This window comes from Hyperoodon ampullatus (assembly GCF_949752795.1).
Source record: "Hyperoodon ampullatus genome assembly, chromosome: 19".
Classification (NCBI taxonomy): domain Eukaryota; kingdom Metazoa; phylum Chordata; class Mammalia; order Artiodactyla; family Ziphiidae; genus Hyperoodon; species Hyperoodon ampullatus.
The window spans coordinates 39,034,777-39,056,094 of NC_136932.1; the positions used below are offsets into that span (position 1 = coordinate 39,034,777).

The following is a 21,318-nucleotide window of genomic DNA, read 5'->3' on the forward strand; positions in this document are numbered from 1 at the left end:
AGGCCTCGAGGCTCTTATTTCTCAGATCCCCAGATCAAACCTAGTATTTTCAGGCTCCACTTCTCTATTTTAATACCACCAGGGATGTCCTAGCTGAGAGCCTAATAACGGAGAAGGCTCAGTACGGGAATCCTGACATGGTACAAAGACACCTGAGGAGAACACAATTTCCGCAGGAAAACCGTGATCTAGAGTGGGAAGAGAGTTCTCCATCACCGTGGAATGAGTGGGGTGTGTAGGCATGCTCAGGTAGTCTCAGGAAGGAATGGGGATACCAGGAATATGGTTCAGGTGGTAAAATCTAATGGAAAGGGAATGATTTTAGAGGAAACTGAAACAGAACCGAAGCGGCGCTTAGGCAGCCGAATCAAGGCGCGCTGGGACTGAACTGAGCCGAGCTAGGTTGGCCCAGCCCCCTCTCCTGCTCCGTCCCGGGGACCAGAATGCGTCCCAGCACCGGTAGGATCCTACAGGCTCGGGCGGCTCGGCGTGCAAGGGCCTTAAAAAGCCCCTTCGAGGGCCTCCTGGGCCCCGGTTAGGTAGGAATGGGGTCCAGGAATGGGAGAGGCCGTGGCAGAGCTGGGGGGAGGGGAGGGGGCGTCCTCACCGGGAGCGGGGAAGCCGGGCGGACAGGCCCGAGGGCGGGCGTCTCCGGCCTCAGGCTTCCCGGCTCATCTCTCCGGCGACGGCGGCTGCCCCGCCACTCCTGCTGTCTTCAGGCGTAGCCGTCTCAATTCAGGATTCCAGTGCTTCTGGGCCGCGCGCCGCCCCGCCGAGCCGCCCCGCCGCAACCGCCTCTCGCTCTGCTTCAGCCTCCACCTCCACCACCTCCCCCTCCTCCTCGTCCTCCTCCTTCCCCTCCCGCGAGCCCCAGGCCCACCGGCGGTGGTGGCGCACAATTATTACGTCACAGCCGGCGAACAGCGCCGCCGCGGCCACCACGCGCCTAGTCCCGCCTGCGCGAGAGCGCAGACGCCACGGGACCGTCCCGCCCATGATCCCCACGCCTGCGCAGACCCGCTTAACCCGAGCCGTGCGGGGCGGTGCCTCCACTTGCTCTTTTGCGCCTGCGTTTTCCGTGACGCTCTCCCGCCCTCCGCCCCCGCGCTGCGTAGCCCTGCGTTCCACGCGCCGCCCGGCTTGAGCTGGGGACCCTGACTCCTCGGTCCAGTGAGACGCCTCGGTCCAGTGAGACGCCTCGGTCCAGTGAGGCGCTTCGGTGGAGGGCCGGGAGGGCCGGGAGATCCTGGTACGGGGACGGAGCTGAGGCACAGCAGCAGGGGAAATGGATCCGAGGTTCCATTTATTCTCTTTTATTTTTTAACTTTAGGCAGGGCTTGCGCAGAAAGGAGAGATCAGAGGAGTGAGACAGGATCAGGACTAGGGCGTACGATTTATCCGAGGCTCCCCGGCTCCCCTCCCAGTCCAGAGAGGCTTAGAGTGGCCTGCCGCGACAGGGCAGTGGAGAGCGTGAAAGGCAAAAGTTGGCACCCGAAGAGTAATGATGTGGCTGCAAGGGCACCGTCGTCGTTGGGCACCTTCTGCAGACGGGCGCGTAATAATTACACCTCTGGAGACAGTGATGGAAACTGGGCCCCAACAGATGGAGAAAGGAGAGTGAAGATGAGGCTTCTTGTGGAGTGGAGAGGCAGAGGATACCTAGAGAGGTGTGGTGTAAAGAACCAGGAGTTCTCCTGAGTGGCAGAAGGATTCATGGCCATCAGCCAATAGGCAGGATCATTGTCTCAGATTGCCGCTAGATGGTGGTGCTGTTCTGGAAGCATTCCAGTGGGACCCAGAGCAAGTCTAGACAATGCCGGGCATTTCCCACCCCCACCCAACTCCCTCAAGAATTGGGGGCTGGATGGAGACTAAGAGCAAGATATTCTACTACCTCTTTAATATCTATGAATTCAAAGTCCTGGGGGTGGGTGGGGGGGAGAAGGGAGGAAGGGAGAGTCATGAGCTGTCAAACCTGGGATTCCAGTCAAACCCAGAAGAGGCCTCTGTTCCTGACTGTTCCCTGTCCTTTGTCTAGTCAGCTCTTGGCTGTCTCCAAAATGAACCCACCCTGGTCTTCCAAGCTCAGAACCACCTTTTACAACACAATCACAGTTTCACAAGCCCCAGGAAGGTTCCATGTGGAGAGAGGCTAAGTTTCGCCCTTGCCCGGGGGATTATGACACTCAGGGTATCCCCCTGGTGTAAATGGAAGACACCTGAGAAAAAGGAGAAAAGAGATGCTCAGTGAAGCAAGGCCATAAAGATACTCTGATGTTTCACCCTCGCTTCTCCAGCTCAACCTTGTTTCTGCCTCCTGTAAGGACCAAGGTATTCTGTCCTTCACTCCTCAGCTCTGCCTCTACACCCACGCTTCTTCCAACCCCCTGCTGTAGCCCCCCACCACCAGTGCCCCCAGGTCAGAGATCCCCTGCTCTCCTCGCATCCACCCTCCACTGCTCACCCACCTCTCAGGCTCTCACCTGCGCTGTAACAGCTATTGTAGGCCCAGTCGGGGTTGGAGGGCATGCTTCGTATACATCGGAATAGAGTCTCCTGCCTTCCCTGGCCCTCCCGGGATACCACCTGACCCATGGTGAAAGTCACATCATGAAACAAGACCTGGCAGGGAAGGGAGGAGATGAAGAAAACGGGATAGTGTGGCTCAGGTCTGGGCGGCCTCAGGAGCCCTGACAAGGGAGCCGAGGAATGAAGAAGGGCCCTCTAAGTTGGGTATGCATCGGAGTTGGGAACCCTCAGTGCTGGGGCATAAGGCTTTGGGAGAACAGGCCTCCAGGCCCTCAGGTGAGGCTCAGGGGGTGTTTGGGGTTACCTGGCTGTACAGCAGATAAATTCCAGCATCCCAGACTCGAATGACATATCCTTGGGCCTCCAGGCCTCTCCCACGCCAGAGAGCTGGTTGCCACATCACCTCTGTCACATCAGAGTCCTCTGGAGGCAAGGAGTGTGGCAGTCAGGATTTCTGTGCACACTCAGACACTTTGTCCTCTAACGTTCTCTTGGGCCCACGTGCCAGCCCCACAGTTCCTAGATTTTGCCTCTCCTCAAAAGCCATTATTGAAAATAGTGCTCACCCTTGGAGGTGATGTTAACGGGAACAAGATGAAGGACTGAGCGCTTCTCTGGGGAGAGAAGGAGGAAATCTCAGCGGCGCCCACCTGCCCCCGTTGCCCTGTTGTCAGCCCTCCACCCTCACCCCTGGCTCAGGGTCTCAGTCTCCAAATCCCCGTGCTGCTTGATCACCTCCCACCCCTGCTGCACCCCGGGGGCCTCACTCTTCTGTTTTTTGGTGAGCACTGCTCTCCTCCTCCGGGATCTCTCCCCATTCTCCCCGGCTTCCACGCCATCAGAGCTCTGCCCATGGAAAGAGGGTCAGGGTTAGGCTAAGATGCAAGGGTCCCAGGAAGCCTTTCCCCCAGGCCTCCCCCGCCCCGCGAATGCCTCACATCTCTCCTGCACCTTTCCCCAGCAACCTGAGTCTTGGTGCTGGCTGTCCTCCAGGATCTGTTAGGTACGAGAAGCATTAATCTTTAACAATTTCCTTTCCTGGAATGGTTGCTCCCTTGACCTCCAAACCTGGGACCCTCTCTTGCACCCACTGAAAACTTTGCAGACCAGGCGGCTGGAACCAAGAGGCCTGGAGACCACCCTGCCACCCATCCTTCTCTCCCAGACACCCTTCTCCCCTCACTCACCTGCTCCCGGGGGCTCAGCCACAGATACCCTTCCCCCTTCTCGGAGGGCCCTCCGGTCCTCTGCAGCCGGCTCACCTCTCTCCTTAAGGTCTGCAGCTCTGTTTGTTGGGTCAGCAGAACCATGGCACAAGCCACAGCCCCCAGAGCCGCCCCCCAACTCAACCAGAGGGCAACTGAGAGTGCCGGCTCTCGGACTGGGCCCCCCATGTCTCCCGGGGGCCCTTTGGGGGCTAGTAAAGAAGGAGATGAGGTCGGCATGAGCTGGGGACCCTGCCAACAGCTGTAGCCTCAGGAGTGGGGTAGCAAGGAGGTGACGGGGAGGGTCGGGGTGCAGGCAGTGGTGCAGAAGGGAAGAAGGGCGTTACGCAAGGGAGAAATAAAAAGGAACTTGAGAATAAAAAGGAGGGAGGTAGAAAGCAAGCTCGGGGCACTGTTGGTGCTCCTGGCACCCCGCTGCGGGGCCAGTGTTGTCCTGAGACCCCTCACCCTCCTCCAGCCTCAGGAGAATTTGGTGTCAGTCTCTCTAAGAAGGACAGGGCTGCCAGTGACACCCAGGAGGAGCGGCCAGAGCGCAGGAACCCCAGGGCGGCCCCAGAAGTGGGGGAGGGAAGGTTGGCTGGCTATGGGGCATGGTGCCAGGAGCCGGGATGGAGGGACGAGCTGGGCAGCATTGAGGGTCAAGGGGTGAGAGTGGAAGACCCTCTGGCCCGGGCACAGGCGAGATCTCTGAGGCAGTTTGCTGAGAGAGACCAAAGGTGGGAAAGAAGGGGAGGGCGTCAGCGGGGAGGAGAACCAGGGTCGCGGAAGCAAGAAACTGGCTGAGTTCTGGGGTTAAGGCCAGGCCGGGTGTGTTGGAATAAGGCCTGCACTACTCCCTGTGTGCTGAACTTGGCAGGCAGGACTTCCTGTTTCCCAAGAAAAGCTCTTACATAAGGCTCTGGACAAAGAGAGAAAGAGACAGCCCATGCACCCTGCCACTGTAGGATTCCTCCCTGGCCCCGAGGACGCAGGTGTCCGTGTTCCCGGGCCCTGGCGTCCCGCTTCCTGCCCCTGAGCCCCCATGCTGGGCCTGCTCCCACCCCGCGTCCCAGCCAGGGCTTGTGCCAGCACCTGCTGAAGTCTCCGAGGCTGCCAGGAGGAAGGGCTGCTGTTCCTCCCAGCCCAGGGATTCCCCGCAGGAGGAAGCCCGCCTCCTATAGGTAAATGAGGCTGCTTCTGCTGGACCTTGGGCAGAGGATTGATTTTTTTTCCTGGCAGTTTGCCTTTCGACTCTCTGCTCATGCTTGGGGGTTAGAGGCACGTAGGTCCCCACTCCCAAGCCTGGACATCGCCCTGGAATCCCGGGCGTCCTGACCCCCACTCCCCAATTCCCAGACCCCCTTCGCATGGCCCTCAGCTACCCCGAGGATGTCCCCTAAGGCCCAATAAAGAGAGCGACCATGACTTATTCTCTTTAATATCCACTTATCAACATTTTGTCACAATAATAATAAAAATAATATCTGTTTTAAAAATCCACAGGGAATTATCAGGGGAGGGATTATCATGTCTTGGTCTCTTACCCCTCACATTCGGGAACTCCTGGCCTAGTCCCCGTCTCTCTGGCATCCAGCCCCTCTCAGTGCCTGAGGAGGGGTATTCAGGACCCATCGTCACCCAGAGTACAGTCAACACTGTGTCCTGGGGGGCTGCGGCCAGGGTGGGGAGTCAGGAGATAAATGGGGGTTTGGGAGCTAGTGAGGTGGAGCTGGAGGTGCGGGGGAGCTGTCAGAGATGAGGGGACTATTTCTGTGGCATGGACATCTCTTGAGCGTGCCCTGGCAGCCTACAGAGGGAGAGGCAGATCTGGGGGAGGGGCCGCTCAGGGTGGGCAGAGGGGACTGGGGTGCTCAGAGAGCTGCCGTGGGGAGCCAGCGGCCTTGGCAAACCATCGGGAGACCAGGGCCCCCTCAGTGAACTTGGAAGAGTCCAAAGTAGGTGAGGAAGGGGGCAGCCTTGAGATGGGCCCAGGGGAGGGTGCGGATCCGCAGGGAGGACCCTGGCCGCAGGGGCAACAGCCCGGACACCTGGCACAGACGGAGCTGGGGCCCGAGGGAACTGGCCGCTGTGGCCGAGAACTCCTCCAGGCAGCGCAGGGCCAGCGTGTCATCCACCAGCAGGTCCAGCTTCAGGTAGACAGCCTTCCCCTCATCAAAGTGCACCTGGGGGAGGGGGGAGGGGGAGGGGGCGGGGGGCGGAGTCCAGGCCTCTGCTTGCCCTGGGCTCCTGTCCAGCCCAGACCCCAAGCTCCTCCTCCCCACCTTTAACTTGCCCCCACCCCTTAAGCCCAGCCCTTCTCCCTCAGTTCCTGCTCTACCCGTGGAGCCAGGTGGGGCTTACCTGACAGTACAGGTAGTACAGCCCAGCCCGGGTGACCATAAATTGCCCGCTCTGGCGGTCATAGCGCAGTGGGTTGGAGCTGTTGATTTTGGCCTCTTCCCAGCCACTCACCGTCCCGTCCACACCTGAATGTGGATGTTCAGAGACAGGGGGAAATCCCTTTATAGAACTTTCTCACACTCCCCAGCCACTGAGTTTATAAACCTTTGGGCCTACCTTACCCAGAAGATATCTAGAGGGCCCAGGGCAAGGGAGGCTCCAGGGCCTAGGGAGCTGGGAGTGTAATAGGAAGTTCGGTGAAGAAACCCAGCATATATGACCAGAACCAAACAGGGCAAGTTGTCACCAGCCACTTCTGGGGAGAAGAGGAGGACTGAAGAAGCATGGGGGCTTTTATAGTTTGTGTCTGTATTGTTTGCTCTTCTAGTTGGAGAATGTATCAATGCATTACTTGAATCATACGTTACTTGGATTATTAAAATTAAAAATAAGAGAAAAGGAAAATATGAAAACAAAGCTAAAAAGAGGGGAAAAAAGAAAAAAAAATTAAAAATAATAAAATGGTACCCAAATGTCCATCCATTGATGAATGGATAAGGAAAATTGCGTTAAGTCCATACGGTGAGATATGATTCAGCCATAAAAAGAAATGCAGTAATGGGACTTCCCTGGCAGTCCAGTGGTTAAGACTCTGCACTTCCACTTCAGGGGTTGCGGGTTCGATCCTTGGCTGGGGAACTAAGATCCCACAAGCCACGCGCTGGGGCCAAGGTGGGGGGCGGAAAAAAGAAATGGAATACTAATACACACTACAATATGAAGGAACCTTGAAAACATTCTGCTAAGTGAAAGAAGCCAGTCACAAAGGATCACGTATTATATGATTTCTATGAAATGTCCAAGTAAGCAAATATATAGAGATAGAAAGTAGATTCGTGGTTGCTTAGAGCTGGGGGGATCACGAAAATAGGGTGGTGGGTAAAGGGTACAGGGTTTCTTTTCGAGGTAATGAAAACTCTCTAAAATTACCGTAGTGATGATCTCACAACTCTGTGAATATACTAAAAACTTAATTGTACACTTTAAACAGATGAATTATATAGAATGTGAATTATATCTCGATAAAGCTGTTACCAAAAACAAAAAAAAAAGTCTAGAGTGAGGGTAATTGCAAATTGTAAAGAAGATAAATAATCAAATGACAGAGCAGCGTCTCAAGTGGCTTCCCAGGTCCTCTATGGGCTGCCCCTGTTTACCTCTCGCATCTAATCTCACACATTCCTCCAAGTCACAAGACTCTAGCCACTCCGGCCCACTTTCTGTTCCTGCTGCGCACCAAGTTCACTGTTTCCACAGGGCTTTTACTGCTCTTCCCTCCCCACAGGATTCCTCCCCTGCCTGGCCCCTTCTGTCAGACTGGTCCCTCTGAGAGACCTCCCCAGTCCTCCCAGCCTGAAATAGCTCGTCTCCGATAATCTCTCCTCCACCCACCCCGTTTCTCTCACAGCAGTCACCAAGGAGGGAAATCATTTTATTTCCTTCTGTGATAGTTTGGGGTCTGACTCCCCCAGGGGGCAGAGGTATTGGTCTTGTTACTGCACCCCAGACCCTGGAGCTGGGCCTGCCCTGAGTGGGCACCAAGCACACGCTGATGGGAAGATAGAGGGAAGGAGGCGGCCATGGCAACAGCTCTCTCGTTTGGGTCCATGGGCCACTCTCCAGGGCTTCACTGGCTTCATCTCAGTAGCCTGGCCAGCTTCCTTCCCCAGCAGCCCCACCCTCTGCCTGCCCCAGAGCGCTGTCCTTGTTGCTTTCTCAAGGAGAACATAATGCTCGCAGGGCATTTTCATCCCCACCTAGGGGTTCCCTTGGCCTTTATTTTGCAGACTCCAACCTGAGTCTCCAGCCCTGCCCTTTCCTGCCCCTCCTGACACTGCTACCTGCCTGCCATCAGAATAGCCCCTGGCACCTCAAACTCACCTAGATCAAAACTGAGCCTGGTCCTCCCCCATCCCAAACTTGCTTGACTGTCTGCATCCCACACTGGGTTCCTGGTTCTACCTCTTAACCAGGCACCCAAGCCACTCTTTCCTTTACCAGTTTCATTCACTGATCACCAGTTTCTAGCAATTCTGCACCTAAATAGCTCTGTCTCCCTCCCTGGTCTGGCCCCTGCCACTTCTCACTGGGACTCTTCCCAGCCTGCTTCCTCTTTGGACTCCCTGTTTCCAGTCTTGCCTGGTCCAGTTTACTCGCTACGCGACACAGAGCCACAGAGTGACGTTTCTAAAATGCAGATGCGAGCCTGTCTCTCTTGTTTTGACCTCAGGATAACTTCCAGATTCCATTTGTGACCTGGCTCCATATTCTTCTCTGGCCTCACCCCATGTTGCTCTTCTAGTTCTGTCTCCTCAGCCCCATCGAGCTGCTCCGGTCCCCCAGCCTCATCATACTCTTGGCAGACTTGGGGCTTTTGCACAAGTGGCCCCTGCCCCCTGTCCATCTCACACTCACACTTCAAGGCCCACACCTTCCTGGGGAAGGAGTCCCGTACTCCATTGTAAAGTGGTCTTCCTCTGTGCCACCATGAGCCTCTGGCTACTTTCTTTATTGTTCTTGTTGTATCACATTGTAATTTACAAATTTATATGCTTGTCTCTTCTCCTGGACAGCAATTCCTTGTAAATAGGTCTGGGTATTATTCACTGTGGGCACCTAGCCGGGTCCTTACAAACAGTGGGATCTCAGGGCGTGTGTGTTGAGTCAACGAATGAATGAATGTCTGGGTAACCGCTGAAATAAATGGTCCATAGAAGGGAGGAAGGTCGTCGGCCTGGGGCAGGAAGAGTAGGGGGAGAGAAGGAGAGAGGGCATTCCTGGCTAGGGAACCAGTTTGAGCTGGTTGTGGCTAAGGGCATGGTGTGTCTGGGACCGTGGTGTCACTCAGTTTCACAGTCACAACTCATTCCTTACTGCATGGCAGTCGTCTTTCTTTCCCCCACTACGGTTGCTTTAGCACCATCTCTCCTGCCCCTGTCTCCCTCGTTCTCCAGAGGACCTAGAAGTCATCAGGTAAGGGCTCCCCCACGTCCTGCCACCGAAACCACAAACCAACCTGTTCTAATGGTTGCCATTGAGCCTCTTATGGTGATGGCATGATGTGTCCCTCTCTTCCTTCTGGAACCCACCCCCCTCCCACCTTCCTGATGTTGCCCTGCAGGTTCCCCCACCCACGCACCAGCAGTTGCCTCTCATACAATGTCTGGAACACAAGCACACACTAGCTGGGTTCAAATCCTGGCTCCACCTCTTAGAATCATCATGACCCGGACAAGTTACATCACCTCTATCTGTAAAATGGAGATGATTGGATTATCTTCCTTTCAGGACTGTTTGGAGGATTAGATGAGATTAAACACTGAATAAGTATTAGCTAAGACTCATGCAGTATTGTTTATCACTAAAAGGACCAAACTTTTCCTTGATTCACATCCTCCTCTACCTCCTGGCCCATTTCTCTGCTCCTGTCACAGAGAAACTTCTGGAAAGGGTTGTCACTGTCTCCGATTCCTAGTTCCCATTTTCTCTTAACCTAATCCATGCTGGCTTCCATCCTAACCACACCACTGACACCGCCCTTGTCAAGGTCACCAGTTGACTTTTAATGTTTCCAAACCCAGCGGTCATTTGTCTGTTCTCATCTCATGTGACTGGTCATCTGCATTCAACACAGCCACATCCTCCTTCTTCAAACTGTGTCCCCTCCGAGACTCCAGGACACCACCCTCCCTGGGTTTCTCCCCCTCCCTCTGGCTGCTTCTCAGTCTCTGCTGGGTCCTCCTCCTCTGCTCTACTTGTAAAGGTCCAAGAACCTCAGGGCTTCGCTTATGGAGCCCGTCTTTCCCCTGGGTATCTCATCCAGACCTATAGCTTTAAATACCCCCATCTGGTGATGACTCCTGACCCTACACATCCTGCCCAGGATGTGTACTCTACCGTGTGCAGCCATCTATTTGTGAAACTCACTTGTTTATTATTATGTAGCCACTTAGTTATTATTAGATCTCAAATTCAATTATTAATTTACACACCTCGCAACCTATTTCCTCCCTGGTTAACCCCCATTTTAATAAATGGCACCATTATTCTCAAAGATGCCCAAGTTAAAAATCTAGAAGTCATTTCTGATTCCCTCCTCTCCCTTATTCTTCTCATCCCCCCAGCAAACCCTATTTCAAGCCACACACTGAATCCATCTACGTCTCTCCATCTCTGCTGCCAGACCCCTAGACTAAGCCACTCTCATGTCTTGCCTCCTGACCTCTCACATGGAAGAGCATTCCAGGTGAGAGAACAGGATGTGCAAAGTCCAGACGAGGCACGCTGATGGGGAGGGGGTGTCAGCCCAGCAAGTGTGGAGAAGGCATAAAGGTGTGCCAGGAAAAGAGGTTGAGAGCAGACCAGGGAGAGGCTGCAATCCAAGCAGGAAAGCAACAGAATAATGGAAGGCGGGCTTCAGGGGGCGCTTAGCTTAGCAACACAGGTGGGACAGAGTAGGCGCGGGGAAAGTCTAGAATGGGGAAGGGACTGGAGAATGAGTTTGAGGTTCCGAGGTCATGGCGCTGAGGTGGGGAGTGGGGTAGGGATGGAAAAGAAGAGCAGAGACTGGAAACATTTGGAGAAAAATGATCAGAGCAAGAAGACTCTTGGAATATGGAGGGCAAAGAAGAGGAAAAAAAAATCAAAGATGTTTCTTGGAGACAAGCGAGGGCTAAAGGAGAAGCTGGGCTGGTGGTTTGGTCGGGGGAATCTGCCTGTGCTCTGGGAGGGGAAGGGGCCTCCCCCAGGGTCCTATGTCTGAGTCACGGAGAAAGTTCAGGTTCGGGAGCCTAGAGAAGCGAGCCCTAAGCACTTTCCTGAACTGGCTTCTGGGGTTCTGAGGCTGAAGGCGGGGATGAGGGTGGGAAGTCAAGGTTTTGGGCGGGCCCTTGTCTAGAAGGCCAGTGCTATGGAGGTCAGGGAAGAGCTCAGAGGTGGGGATGGGGTCTCACCCGCCTGCGCTCCGTCCTGTCCCGGTTGTGGATGAACTGTAAGACACAGGAAAGGGTTGGTGAGCCCTGCCCTGCCCCTCTGCCACCCCTTCTCCCTGGGCATGGTGGCTCAAGGTCACCCACCTTCATAGTGGGCTGCAATCGCTCTGCGCGCCCGTGGTTTCCGGCCTTTAGGTGCTGAGAATCAAAGAAAGACAGATGGGCAAAGCAGTCCCCACGTCTAGAGGGGCCAGGAGCTGCTCTCCCAGCCCCATCCCCCCCAAAACTCTGGCATCCTTATTCTCGTCTAGACTCCTGGCCTCAGAACCTCAGGCCTTATCTTCCTCCATAGGTAGAGCCGCTGCTAATTTATCATCCAAACTGGGATGCTTCTGAGAGCAATAGGGGTGTAATTAATCATCGCTCTGAGCCAACAGGTGTAAGCCAGGACAGCGCCCCGCAAACCTGGATACGTGGTCACACGGTCACCCCAGTCATCAGTCTCTTTGCTTCTTGGGGTTCAGGCCTCTGACTCCCCCACCTCATCTTCATCAGGACCCCAGGGGTTCTCCTAACTCCTGGCCATCCCACCTTCACATCTGGGGTAGGGTCTGAAGTGAGAAGCAGGTCTATGCCATGGAAGGAGCTTCAGAGGGAGGGTCAGAATTCTAGGTTCGAGTTTCCATGACTCTGAACCCCCTCCCTCTACTCTCAGGGCCTCAGTTTCTCTATCCGTAAATGAGGATAATGGGTTTTGCTCTGCCTGCTTCACGGGGCTGTTATGATGAACAAAAGCAATAATGAGTCCAGAAGCCACCACAGACCAGCCGCTATTATTATTCCTGAGGTTGGGATAAAGGGCTGCTCACCACTCCTGCGAGGCCGAACCAGTTTCAGGAAAGGCAGGGTATCCTGGCGCTCCTCTGTCTGGGGATTCAGGTCCTAGGGACATTAAGGGCAGGGCTAAACCAGGATCTTGCCAGGGACTCCCAGAGACATAAACTGAGACCGACAGGGGGGCCGTCACGAGAGGCCCCAGCCAGCAAGAGGCACAGAAGTCTTAGGGAGGGATCAAGCCTCTCAGCCAAGAGTGTCCAGGGCCATGAGGAGGCAATTCCAGGGTCAGGCCGCAGCCCTCGCCCCTCTTCCCACAACCAGCCACATCCCCCTATTCTGCTCCGCCCAACCAGCCATTGGTACATTGCACACACGCCCACACCCAGTCAGCATGCACAGTGGGTACACGCACCACACACACAGCCAGCATCCCTCTCCCACGCAGACTCCCACACACTCCCACTTCCACCACGGCCACTAAACACTTCATACTCGGCTGACACAAGCGCGGCACAAACCTCTCACACACAGTTGTCACCCTCTCTCTCACGTACCCATGCCCCACGGCGCGGCTGGTGCACACCCCCCGCACACGGCTGGCACAACCGGGGCACATCCTGCATCCTCACCCGGCACACACTTCCCATGCCCAGCAGCCCGAGGCCAGCACCCACCCCCACTCACCAGCGGGTCGGGGTCCTCCTCTGCCACCAGCTCCCCCTGGGAAGGCTCCTGCTGGGAAGGAGGCAGCGTCACCCTGTCCTTCTCCACCTGACATCTCACCCTCCACCCATCTTCCTGGCCCCCTGCCCTCGGCCCACCCGGCCCCATCAGCTGCTCGGCAGAGTCCGCTCCTGCTCTACCCAGGGAGGGGTGTGCAGGCGGGCCTCACCTGGGCAGACAGCGATGCCCGGCTCCCCAGGCTGACCACGGCCAGCAGGAGGCCAAGGCAGGCCAGCGCCAGGCCCAGGCCCAGCACGAGCGGGACCAGCAGGGCGGTGCCCGGCTCCCCCCGGCGCCCCCTCCGCCTCTGGCTCCGACGGGCGGCCATGGGGGCGGGGGGCTGTGCCTGCCTCACCGCCCCCCCATCCCGGGACCCGAGGGATCGGGGGAGGGGGAGCCGGCGGGCGGATCGGGCTGGAGAGAGGGAGGGGCCAGGGAAACGGGGCGGGAGGTGGGGGGGTGATGAGGACAGGAAGCCGGACACTGTGTGTGTGTGAGATTAAACTCCGAGCCCGGCCGAGAGCAGTGCACGGAGCGGGGCGCGCGCCGCTCCGCGTGCAGACCACAGAGCGAGTCCCTGCCGGGGGGCACGCACCGCCCGGGCGTGGAAAAGCGGGGCAGTGTTTGTGTGAGTGTGCAGTGGGCGAGATGGGGTGTGCGGCTGAGCGCCCTCCACGCGGCCGGCCGGCGGGAGAGAGGGAGCGAGGACTGAAAGGAGCAGAAACTCCACTCGGGCTGTGTACGGGTGGCCGGGGCGACAGCACTGCAGCTCCTGCAGGTCTAGTCCTGCCCAAGCGAGATTGCTAATTTAGGCCGCCAGACCAAGGTAACTAGGCAATCCCTCAGTCAACACGGTCAGAGGCCAAGGCGCATTTGGATTTTAGCAGCGGCACGAAAGACAATTCTTTCCTGCAAAGGACGGAAAGAGCCTGAGGGCATCCATTAGCGCGGGTTGGGTTTTCACTTCTTTTAGCAAATCAATTGGTAGTTGATTTAAAGCCTGGGGTCATGCAGCTGGGGAGAGCAAGCTTCTAGACCTGTGTGCCAGAAACATCGCCCCCCCAACCCCGCCAAGTGTGTTCCCCAAATGCACTTCTCTAGAAACACAGAAGCCACTTAAACAAATAATAGGGCTAACCTGAGCTCAACTGGAGCTACAAGAACTCTTTAAATTTAACGTGGCGCTAAGCCACGTTGCAAAACCAAAACGTAATACCTAACCTAATTGCAGTTACAGCCTCTCCCAGGAGTTGAGTTTTCAACCAATCAGTCTGGAATTTCCTGATCCACTCTAGTGAGGTAGCCTCCAAAAGACTTCCTGGCCCCAAAGGCAAGGGGACCTTGCCTGAAACAATCCTTTCTTTTCTTTTGCTAATAAATGCCTTGGCCCTATAAAAGATCCATTTGGTTCAACTCCTCAGAGGCCTTTCTGCATGTTAAATGAGATGCTGCCCGATTCGTGAATGTTGAATAAAGCCAACTAGACCTTCAAATTTACTCAGTTGAATTTCATAAAAGCTGGACCCTTTTTGCCATGAATACACTTTTGTAAACGGTAAGACCCTCCAAAGTTCATTTAAACTATGCAGTGTTCACCTCTGCATATTTGCAAAGAAAAGTACTGTATTAGAAAAAAATTCTGTTGCAAAAGTCATAGTTAAACAACAAGGTAAAGCAGTGGTTCTGAACAAGGTAAGGATGTGGAGACCCTTCTTCCTTCCCCCTCTGCTCAGTCCTGCCCACTCCCCCGCTGCCCTCCTGACTTGGTTTCTTTTCCATTATGGAACCTTTCTGAACCACCTTCCTGCTTCAGGGTCTCAACACCAGTTATTCCCCTTACTTGGAACACTCAGACCACCCTCACCCCTGGTTCAAGTCACTTCAAAGAGAGTTTTCTAGATCATCTTTTAAAATTAGGTTCCCAACTTCCCCCGTTCTCTATTCTTTATTTCCTTCTTAGTTATTTTGTAATGATCTGTTTGTAATTTGTAATGATCTGTTTGGCTACTATCTCTCCAACTACATTGTAAAATACAAATTACATATTTCCTGGTTTATCTGCTTATCGTCTATCTCTAGAATGTAAACTCTATGAGGACATCAGTCACTACTGTGCTCCCAGCACCTTGTCAAATGCTGGCTCCCCAGATATCACGAGAGCAACCTCGTGATATCTTTTTTTTTTTTTTTTTTTTTGCGGTACGCGGGCCTCTCACTGTTGTGGCCTCTCCCATTGCAGAGCACAGGCTCCGGACGTGCAGGCTCAGCAGCCATGGCTCACGGGCCCAGCCGCTCCGCGGCACGTGGGATCTTCCCGGACCCATGTCCCCTGCATAGGCAGGCGGACTGTCAACCACTGCGCCACCAGGGAAGCCCTGATGATATCTTTTTGACAAGATAAAGATATCTCTTTATTGACAAGATAAAGCCAGGTTTATTGCTTACCCCTTGACAGTCTGACAACACTTCACAGGGAGATGAGTAAGGCCATGACATTTACTGAGACTCTGAAATCTCATTTAAAGGGAGAGAGTCTTTCCATGATGGGGTAGGAGCAGGGGTTGATTAGGGTTGGGGAAGGGTCATGGCGTGATAGTTTAAAATGAACACAGAATAATGAGGATTTTGAGGTGAGGGGTTCAAACAGTCTTAGGGTGCAAACTGTCGGCAATAAATAAGCAATAAAGTTAATTTGCAACATTCATCTTTCTGGGCAAGTCTCTTGGAAAAATGTTATGCCAATGAAGGCAGTGGAATAGTCATGTTAATATCAATGTTAAGGGACTTCCCTGGTAGCGCAGTGGTTAAGAATCCACCTGCCAATGCAGGGGACATGGGTTCGAGTCCTGGCCCAGGAAGATCCCACATGCCACGGAGCAACTAAGCCCGTGCACCACAACTACTGAGCCTGCGCTCTAGAGCCCGCGAGACACAACTACTAAGCCCATGTGCTACAGCTACTGAAGCCCGTGTGCCTGGAGCCCATGCTCTGCAACAAAGAGAAGCCATCGCAATGAGAAGCCCGCTTGCCACAACTAGAGAAAGCCTGCGTGCAGCAACAAAGACGCAACGCAGCCAAAAATAAATAATACAAAAAAAATTTTTTTTTAATCAATGTTAAGCTGAATGAGTATCCCTGGTTTCAGTTCTCAACCTACATAATAGATGCTTAATAAACATTTGTTGGTTGATTGAACTGAAAGCCCCAAGGGGACAGGGACGACATATGTCTTCTTCTCTGTTTATACTTGGTGACTAGCGAAGTATCAGGCAAACAGGGAGCACTCAATAAATATTTAATGAATGAAGGAACGGACAGATCTTTATTGGGGATTCTAGTGGTTCACATTTAATACAGGAAGAAGGAAGAAGCCCAGGAGGCTTTGGTGGAAAGCCCAGAAGGAATTCTGGTCATTTTCAGGATTTATATCACTTAATGACACTGATTTAAATTTAATTTTACTTCAAACTTGTGACTTTCCTTTTTCCCTTGAAGCAAGGTTTTCTCTGTCATTATTCTGTGCTTAATAGGTGTGATTAGGGTTTTCTGGGTGCATACAAATGAGATGAAGAAAGGGATGACAGAGTGAAAAGGGATTATCTGAGGTTATTGGGCAAGAGTTGGAAAAAGTCAAGGAAAGAATAGCAAGATGCAAATTGGTACCAGACACCATTGTCTGAGCCAAGGTGAGGAACTGAAGAAAATCTGAGGAATTTGTGTGCACTCCTGAGGGTGGCTGGCTCTTCCCACCAGGCCTCGAGCTGAGGAAGGTCTTGGTTTTGTCAGCCACGGGGATCTGTTCCTGCACAAGCCCCCTTCCTTCAGGTGACCAGAGAGACCTCCAGCTGGAAAAGCCTGACCCACATAAAGGCAGTGCTTGTGTTTTCTTGAAGTAATTCGGTTTCCTTCCTCAGTTTACCCACTCTCTCCTCAGCTCTGAGGCCAGAGCCCTGAGATGAACATGCGAGCCTTGTGTTTAGAGATGACCCGGATATTCATTAAATAGTTCTTTGATTTTCACTGAGCTTGATGAGTGAGCCATTACCGTGGGCCTCTGTCAGTCTGGGTATTGGACGTGTGGAACAATTAGGAAATAAAACAGGATTTCTGATCCCAGGTCAGGCATACTCCTCATCACCAATCTCCCCTCAGATCCCATTGAAATCAAAGCAGACAGTATCAAAAGGAAAGAGAGCCAAGATGGAGGGGGTGTCCAGCCAAGGCTGGCTGCTTAGGCTGCCAAGGAGAGGCCACGTTCTTGGCCAACAGGCAAAGGAAAGTGGGAGAAGGGGGACTGAAAACCCAGAATTGATTGAAGGCCTGGAAGACAGGCCACCAGCATCAGTTATAACTCTACTTCCCTTCCTCACCAGAAGGCATTTTCCCTCAGACAAAATGTCAGACATCTTGTCTCCAAAGAAATGGAATCAATTGTCTGAGGGAAGTTAATGCTTCTGGTATGAATGTTGGAGGTTCAGAATAAGTGTTTCTCATTCTAGCATTTGGGGTGGCCCACTGCCTGACAGTTGACCATCAACCTTCCCTACCCCAGTTGAAGCCTTTCAGTTGATATGTCCTATCTTGATGCACAAAGAATTTCTAGGCCAAAGTTCCACCAGGGAAAAACCTAGAGGAGAAAGAGTATAATTTATATACCAGCAGAGGAAATCCAGGATACCTAGGTAGTTCTTTATTAAATATTACCAAGGATCTACATGCATATGGGAGAACCAGTAGCATGCAAAGAAAGGCCAAAATAAGCAAACAAAAAAACTGACACTGGAGAAAACAGGGATAATTCATAGTACAAAGAGAACTATCTAATATACTTGGAGATTCAAGAAGACAAAACATCCATAAAGCAAGAACAGGATGTTGTATGAGAGAGGAACAATCAGAGAACAAAAATTATTTTGCAGAGACTAAAAATGTGGTTGCAAAAATAAATGTTGAATAGAAGGATTACAACATAGAGTTAAGAAAAAAAATCTCTAAAAATATAGAATAAAAAGAGGAAAAATGGGGGACTTCCCTGGTGGCGCAGTGGTTAAGAATCCACCTGCCAATGCGGGAGACATGGGTTCGAGCCCTGGTCTGGGAAGATCCCACGTGTCTTGGAGCACCTAAGCCCGTGTACCACAACTACTGAGCCTGTAAGCCACAACTACTGATGCCGTGTGCCACAACTACTGAAGCCCACACACCTAGAGCCCGTGCTCTGCAACTAAGAGAAGCCATTGCAATGAGAAGCCCACGCACCGCAACGAAGAGTAGCCCCTGCTCGCCACAACTAGAGAAAGCCCGCACATAGCAACAAAGACCCAACGCAGCCAAAAATATAAATAAATAAATTTATTTTAAAAATGAGGAAAAATGGAATCGGAGAAAAGATAGCAAACACAGAGGACCAATCCAGAAGGATCATACAGTTATTAGGAACCCCAGAAAATAATAATGAATAAATTGAAAGGAAGGAAACTATCTTAGAAAAAAATAAGAGATAACTTCCAGAAAAAGTCATGTCTTCATTCTGAAAGGGTTTATTGTATGCTCAAGATGATGAATGAAAAATTATCCATATCTAGATACTTCCTCATGAAATTTCAGAATGTCAGGAATAAAGGGAAGATGTTAAAAGTTTCTAAAGAGAAAAACTATTCCTCTCCAAAGGAACAAGAATCAAAATGGCTACAGACTTTGCGTCAATACCACTGAATCCTAGAAGACTGGATGGAGACATGCCTGCACAATTTTGAGAGAAAAGAATTTCTACCTAGAATTCTATATCTGGTCAAACAGATAAAGACTTGTTCTGACACACAAAGTTGGCTTCCACACACACTTTTCTAGAAAATTGAGGATGTATTCCAGAAAATGTGGTAGCAAACCAGAAAGAAGACAAAATAATATACAGGAAACAGTGGATCTAAGCCCAAAGATCAGGGAATGAAGGATGATGACTTAGGGAGTAATGGGTTCTAACTGGAGGAGGAAGCAAAAATGTGGCTTGAGTTGTATAAATGGTATGAACAATAACTCGGGGAAAAAAAGACATGCTATAGGTAAGGAGTACAAGAAGAAAGAAAAGCCATCAGAGTCTCTAGGAAAATTCCAAAACTGAAGAAGAAATTCTTGATTTAAATAATAGGCAAGGGACTTCCCTTGTGGTGCAGTGGGTAAGACTTCACACTCCCAATGCAGGGGGCCCAGGTTCGATCCCTGGTTGGGGAACTAGATCCCACATGCATGCTGCAACGAAGAGTCCGTATGCCCCAGCTAAGAAGTCTGTGGGCCAACTGAGAAGTCCGCATGGCACAAGTAAAATAAAAGATCCCACATGCCGCAAGGAAGATCCCGCGTGCTGCAACTCAGACCTGGCGCAGCCAAAATAAATAATAGTTTAAATGATAGGCAAGTTATAATATGACATGATGGTATTTAATTGACATAGTATTAATCAATGACCTTAATGCTTGAAACATTATCCTGGGTTGTGGGATTGAGTGCATTGAATAGAAAGTGTAATCCTGGGACTTCCCTGGTGGTCCAATGGTTAAGACCCCGTGCTTCTACTGCAGGGGGCACAGGGTTCCAGCCCACTGTTTGAGTGTGACCAGTATTCACAAGGCCCTCATAATGTCAAGACTGTTCATTGGATCTTAACCTTTGGAGTCAACATCGAAAAATCAAGAAGACTTGTTGTGGCTGCAGGAACAATTGTACATGCCCCAAATCTTGACTTTGTACAATAAATGTGAAACTGAGAGAAGTTTGCATGTGGAAGTGAGGAGAGAAAGAGGAGTTACAAGCTGGCATCTCTTGCTAGAGATGCTGAGGAAAGTAGATGGAACTAAAATAATTAATATAAAAACCAAAAAAATAAAATAAATAGTCATCATTGGGAAGAAGAGAGGGAGAGGGAGGGTAAATGAGTTAAACGCCTCATGTTTTATATTGGAAACTCAACATTCACTAAAATTGATATATAAAAAAATAAAGTACTGGCATTTGAGCTAGGATTTTTGGAAACAACTTCCAAAAGAAATAAAAACAGAAACCATTAAAAGGGGTTGCCTCAAATGCAGTCAACCAGGGATGGTCAGATGCTGTTTGACTACCTGGCAGACAAGCATGGTTTTAGGCAGAAATATTTAGATACACTCTACAGATATGCAAAATTCCAGTATGAATGTGGAAATTACTCTGGAGCAGCAGAACATCTTTACTTCTTTAAGTGTTGGTTCCAGCAACGGATAGAAATGCTTTGAGTTCACTCTGGGGAAAACTGGCCTCTGAAATCTTAATGCAGAATTGGGATGCAGCCATGGAAGACCATACACCACTAAAAGAGACCATAGATAATAATTCTGTGAGTTCTCCACTTCAATCTCTTCAGCAGCGAATGTGGCTCATTCATTCGTCTCTGTTTTCTGCAATCACCCTAAAGGGTGTGATAACATTATTGATCTCTTCCTTTACCAGCCACCGTATCTTAACACAATTCAGACAACGTGTCCACATATTCTCCGCTATTTGACCACAGCAGTCATAACAAACAAAGATGTCTGAAAACGCCGGCAGGTGCTAAAAGATCTGGTCAAAGTTATTCAACAGGAGTCTTACACATATAAAAACCCAATTACAGAGTCTGTTGAATGTTTATATGTTAACTTTGACTTTGATGGGGCTCAGAAAAAGCTAAGGGAATGTGAATCAGTGCTAGTGAATGATTTCTTCTTGGTTGCTTGTCTTGAGGATTTCATTGAAAATGCCTGTCTCTTCGTATTTGGACATTTTGTCGCATCCATCAATGTAGCAGCATAAACATGTTGGCAGATAAACTGAACATGACTCCAGAAGAAGCTGAAAGGTGGATTGTAAATTTGATTAGAAATTCAAGACTGGATGCCAAGATTGATTCTAAATTAGGTCATGTGGTTATGGGTAACAGTGCAGTCTCACCCTATCAGCAAGTGATTGAAAAGACCAAAAGCCTTTCATTTAGAAGCCAGATGTTGGCCATGAATATTGAGAAGAAACTTAATCAGAATAGTAGGTCAGAGGCTCCTAACTGGGCAACTCAGGACGCGGGCTTCTACTGAAGAACTGTACAGAAAAAATGAAAAAACTATAAAAGAAAGATGAAATAATAAAACCATTATACAAAGGTGAAACATTTTAGAAACAATTAACATATTGAGCATAAATTTTGGAGAATTTGAATAAAATTGGCTGTTTCATTTATGTCGATAAAAAAAAAAATGGGGTTGCCTCTAGGTCACAGGAGGGTGTTGGGTGGAACAGGATGGGAAGGGGTGAGGCACTGTTGTTTTTCACCATGATCTCCTCTGTTCTACTTGATTCGTTATCAAATGAATGCAGCATTTCAATTTGTAAAAAGAAAAAAAAATTGCAAAGCAGGAAGCCTTGCTGAGGAGGGAAAGTCATTACCCGCCTCTGCCAGGCCTGTGATCACACCTGCTAGTGGAAAAAAACAGGGATTGGACCCTTGGAGACAGCAGATCATCCTCAGAGCCTTTAACTTTGGCTTGAAAAATTAATTCAATGCACTTAACCTTTTTATTCTTGGTTTGCGGCCAAAATTAAAATTAACTTGCATTTTTTTGGACAC

At 51.1% G+C, this 21,318-nt stretch overlaps 2 protein-coding genes and 1 pseudogene across 7 annotated transcripts; 1 reads left to right on the forward strand and 2 right to left on the reverse strand.

The window, feature by feature from the left end:
• Positions 1–1,335: 1,335 nt before the first annotated feature.
• On the reverse strand, positions 1,336–3,974 carry LOC307068526 (tumor necrosis factor ligand superfamily member 13-like; the record flags this gene model as incomplete). Of its 4 annotated transcripts, XM_079726417.1 has the most annotated exons (6): positions 1,336–2,219; positions 2,484–2,622; positions 2,834–2,952; positions 3,096–3,143; positions 3,297–3,375; positions 3,717–3,974. In XM_079726417.1, the coding sequence occupies 6 exons, from the start codon at positions 3,972–3,974 to the stop codon at positions 2,110–2,112; spliced, it is 753 nt and encodes a 250-aa protein (XP_079582543.1). In that variant the 3' UTR covers positions 1,336–2,109. The 4 variants fall into 4 exon arrangements, with proteins under 4 accessions (XP_079582543.1, XP_079582546.1, XP_079582545.1 ...); XM_079726420.1 differs by lacking the exon at positions 3,297–3,375 and having other exon boundaries at positions 3,096–3,138; XM_079726419.1 differs by lacking the exon at positions 3,297–3,375 and having other exon boundaries at positions 3,096–3,141.
• A 1,181-nt stretch (positions 3,975–5,155) lies between these two features.
• Positions 5,156–13,013, reverse strand: TNFSF12 (TNF superfamily member 12; the record flags this gene model as incomplete). Of its 2 annotated transcripts, XM_079726415.1 has the most annotated exons (8): positions 5,156–5,341; positions 5,783–5,917; positions 6,096–6,220; positions 11,147–11,182; positions 11,270–11,323; positions 11,995–12,067; positions 12,647–12,694; positions 12,855–13,013. In XM_079726415.1, 8 exons carry the CDS (start codon positions 13,011–13,013, stop codon positions 5,303–5,305), a joined length of 669 nt encoding a protein of 222 aa, XP_079582541.1. In that variant the 3' UTR covers positions 5,156–5,302. The 2 variants fall into 2 exon arrangements, with proteins under 2 accessions (XP_079582541.1, XP_079582540.1); XM_079726414.1 differs by having other exon boundaries at positions 5,156–5,917.
• A 6,752-nt stretch (positions 13,014–19,765) lies between these two features.
• LOC307067273 (eukaryotic translation initiation factor 3 subunit E-like) lies at positions 19,766–21,060 on the forward strand (annotated as a pseudogene). Its single transcript has one exon. The product of its transcript is annotated as a eukaryotic translation initiation factor 3 subunit E-like (transcript).
• Positions 21,061–21,318: the final 258 nt, after the last annotated feature.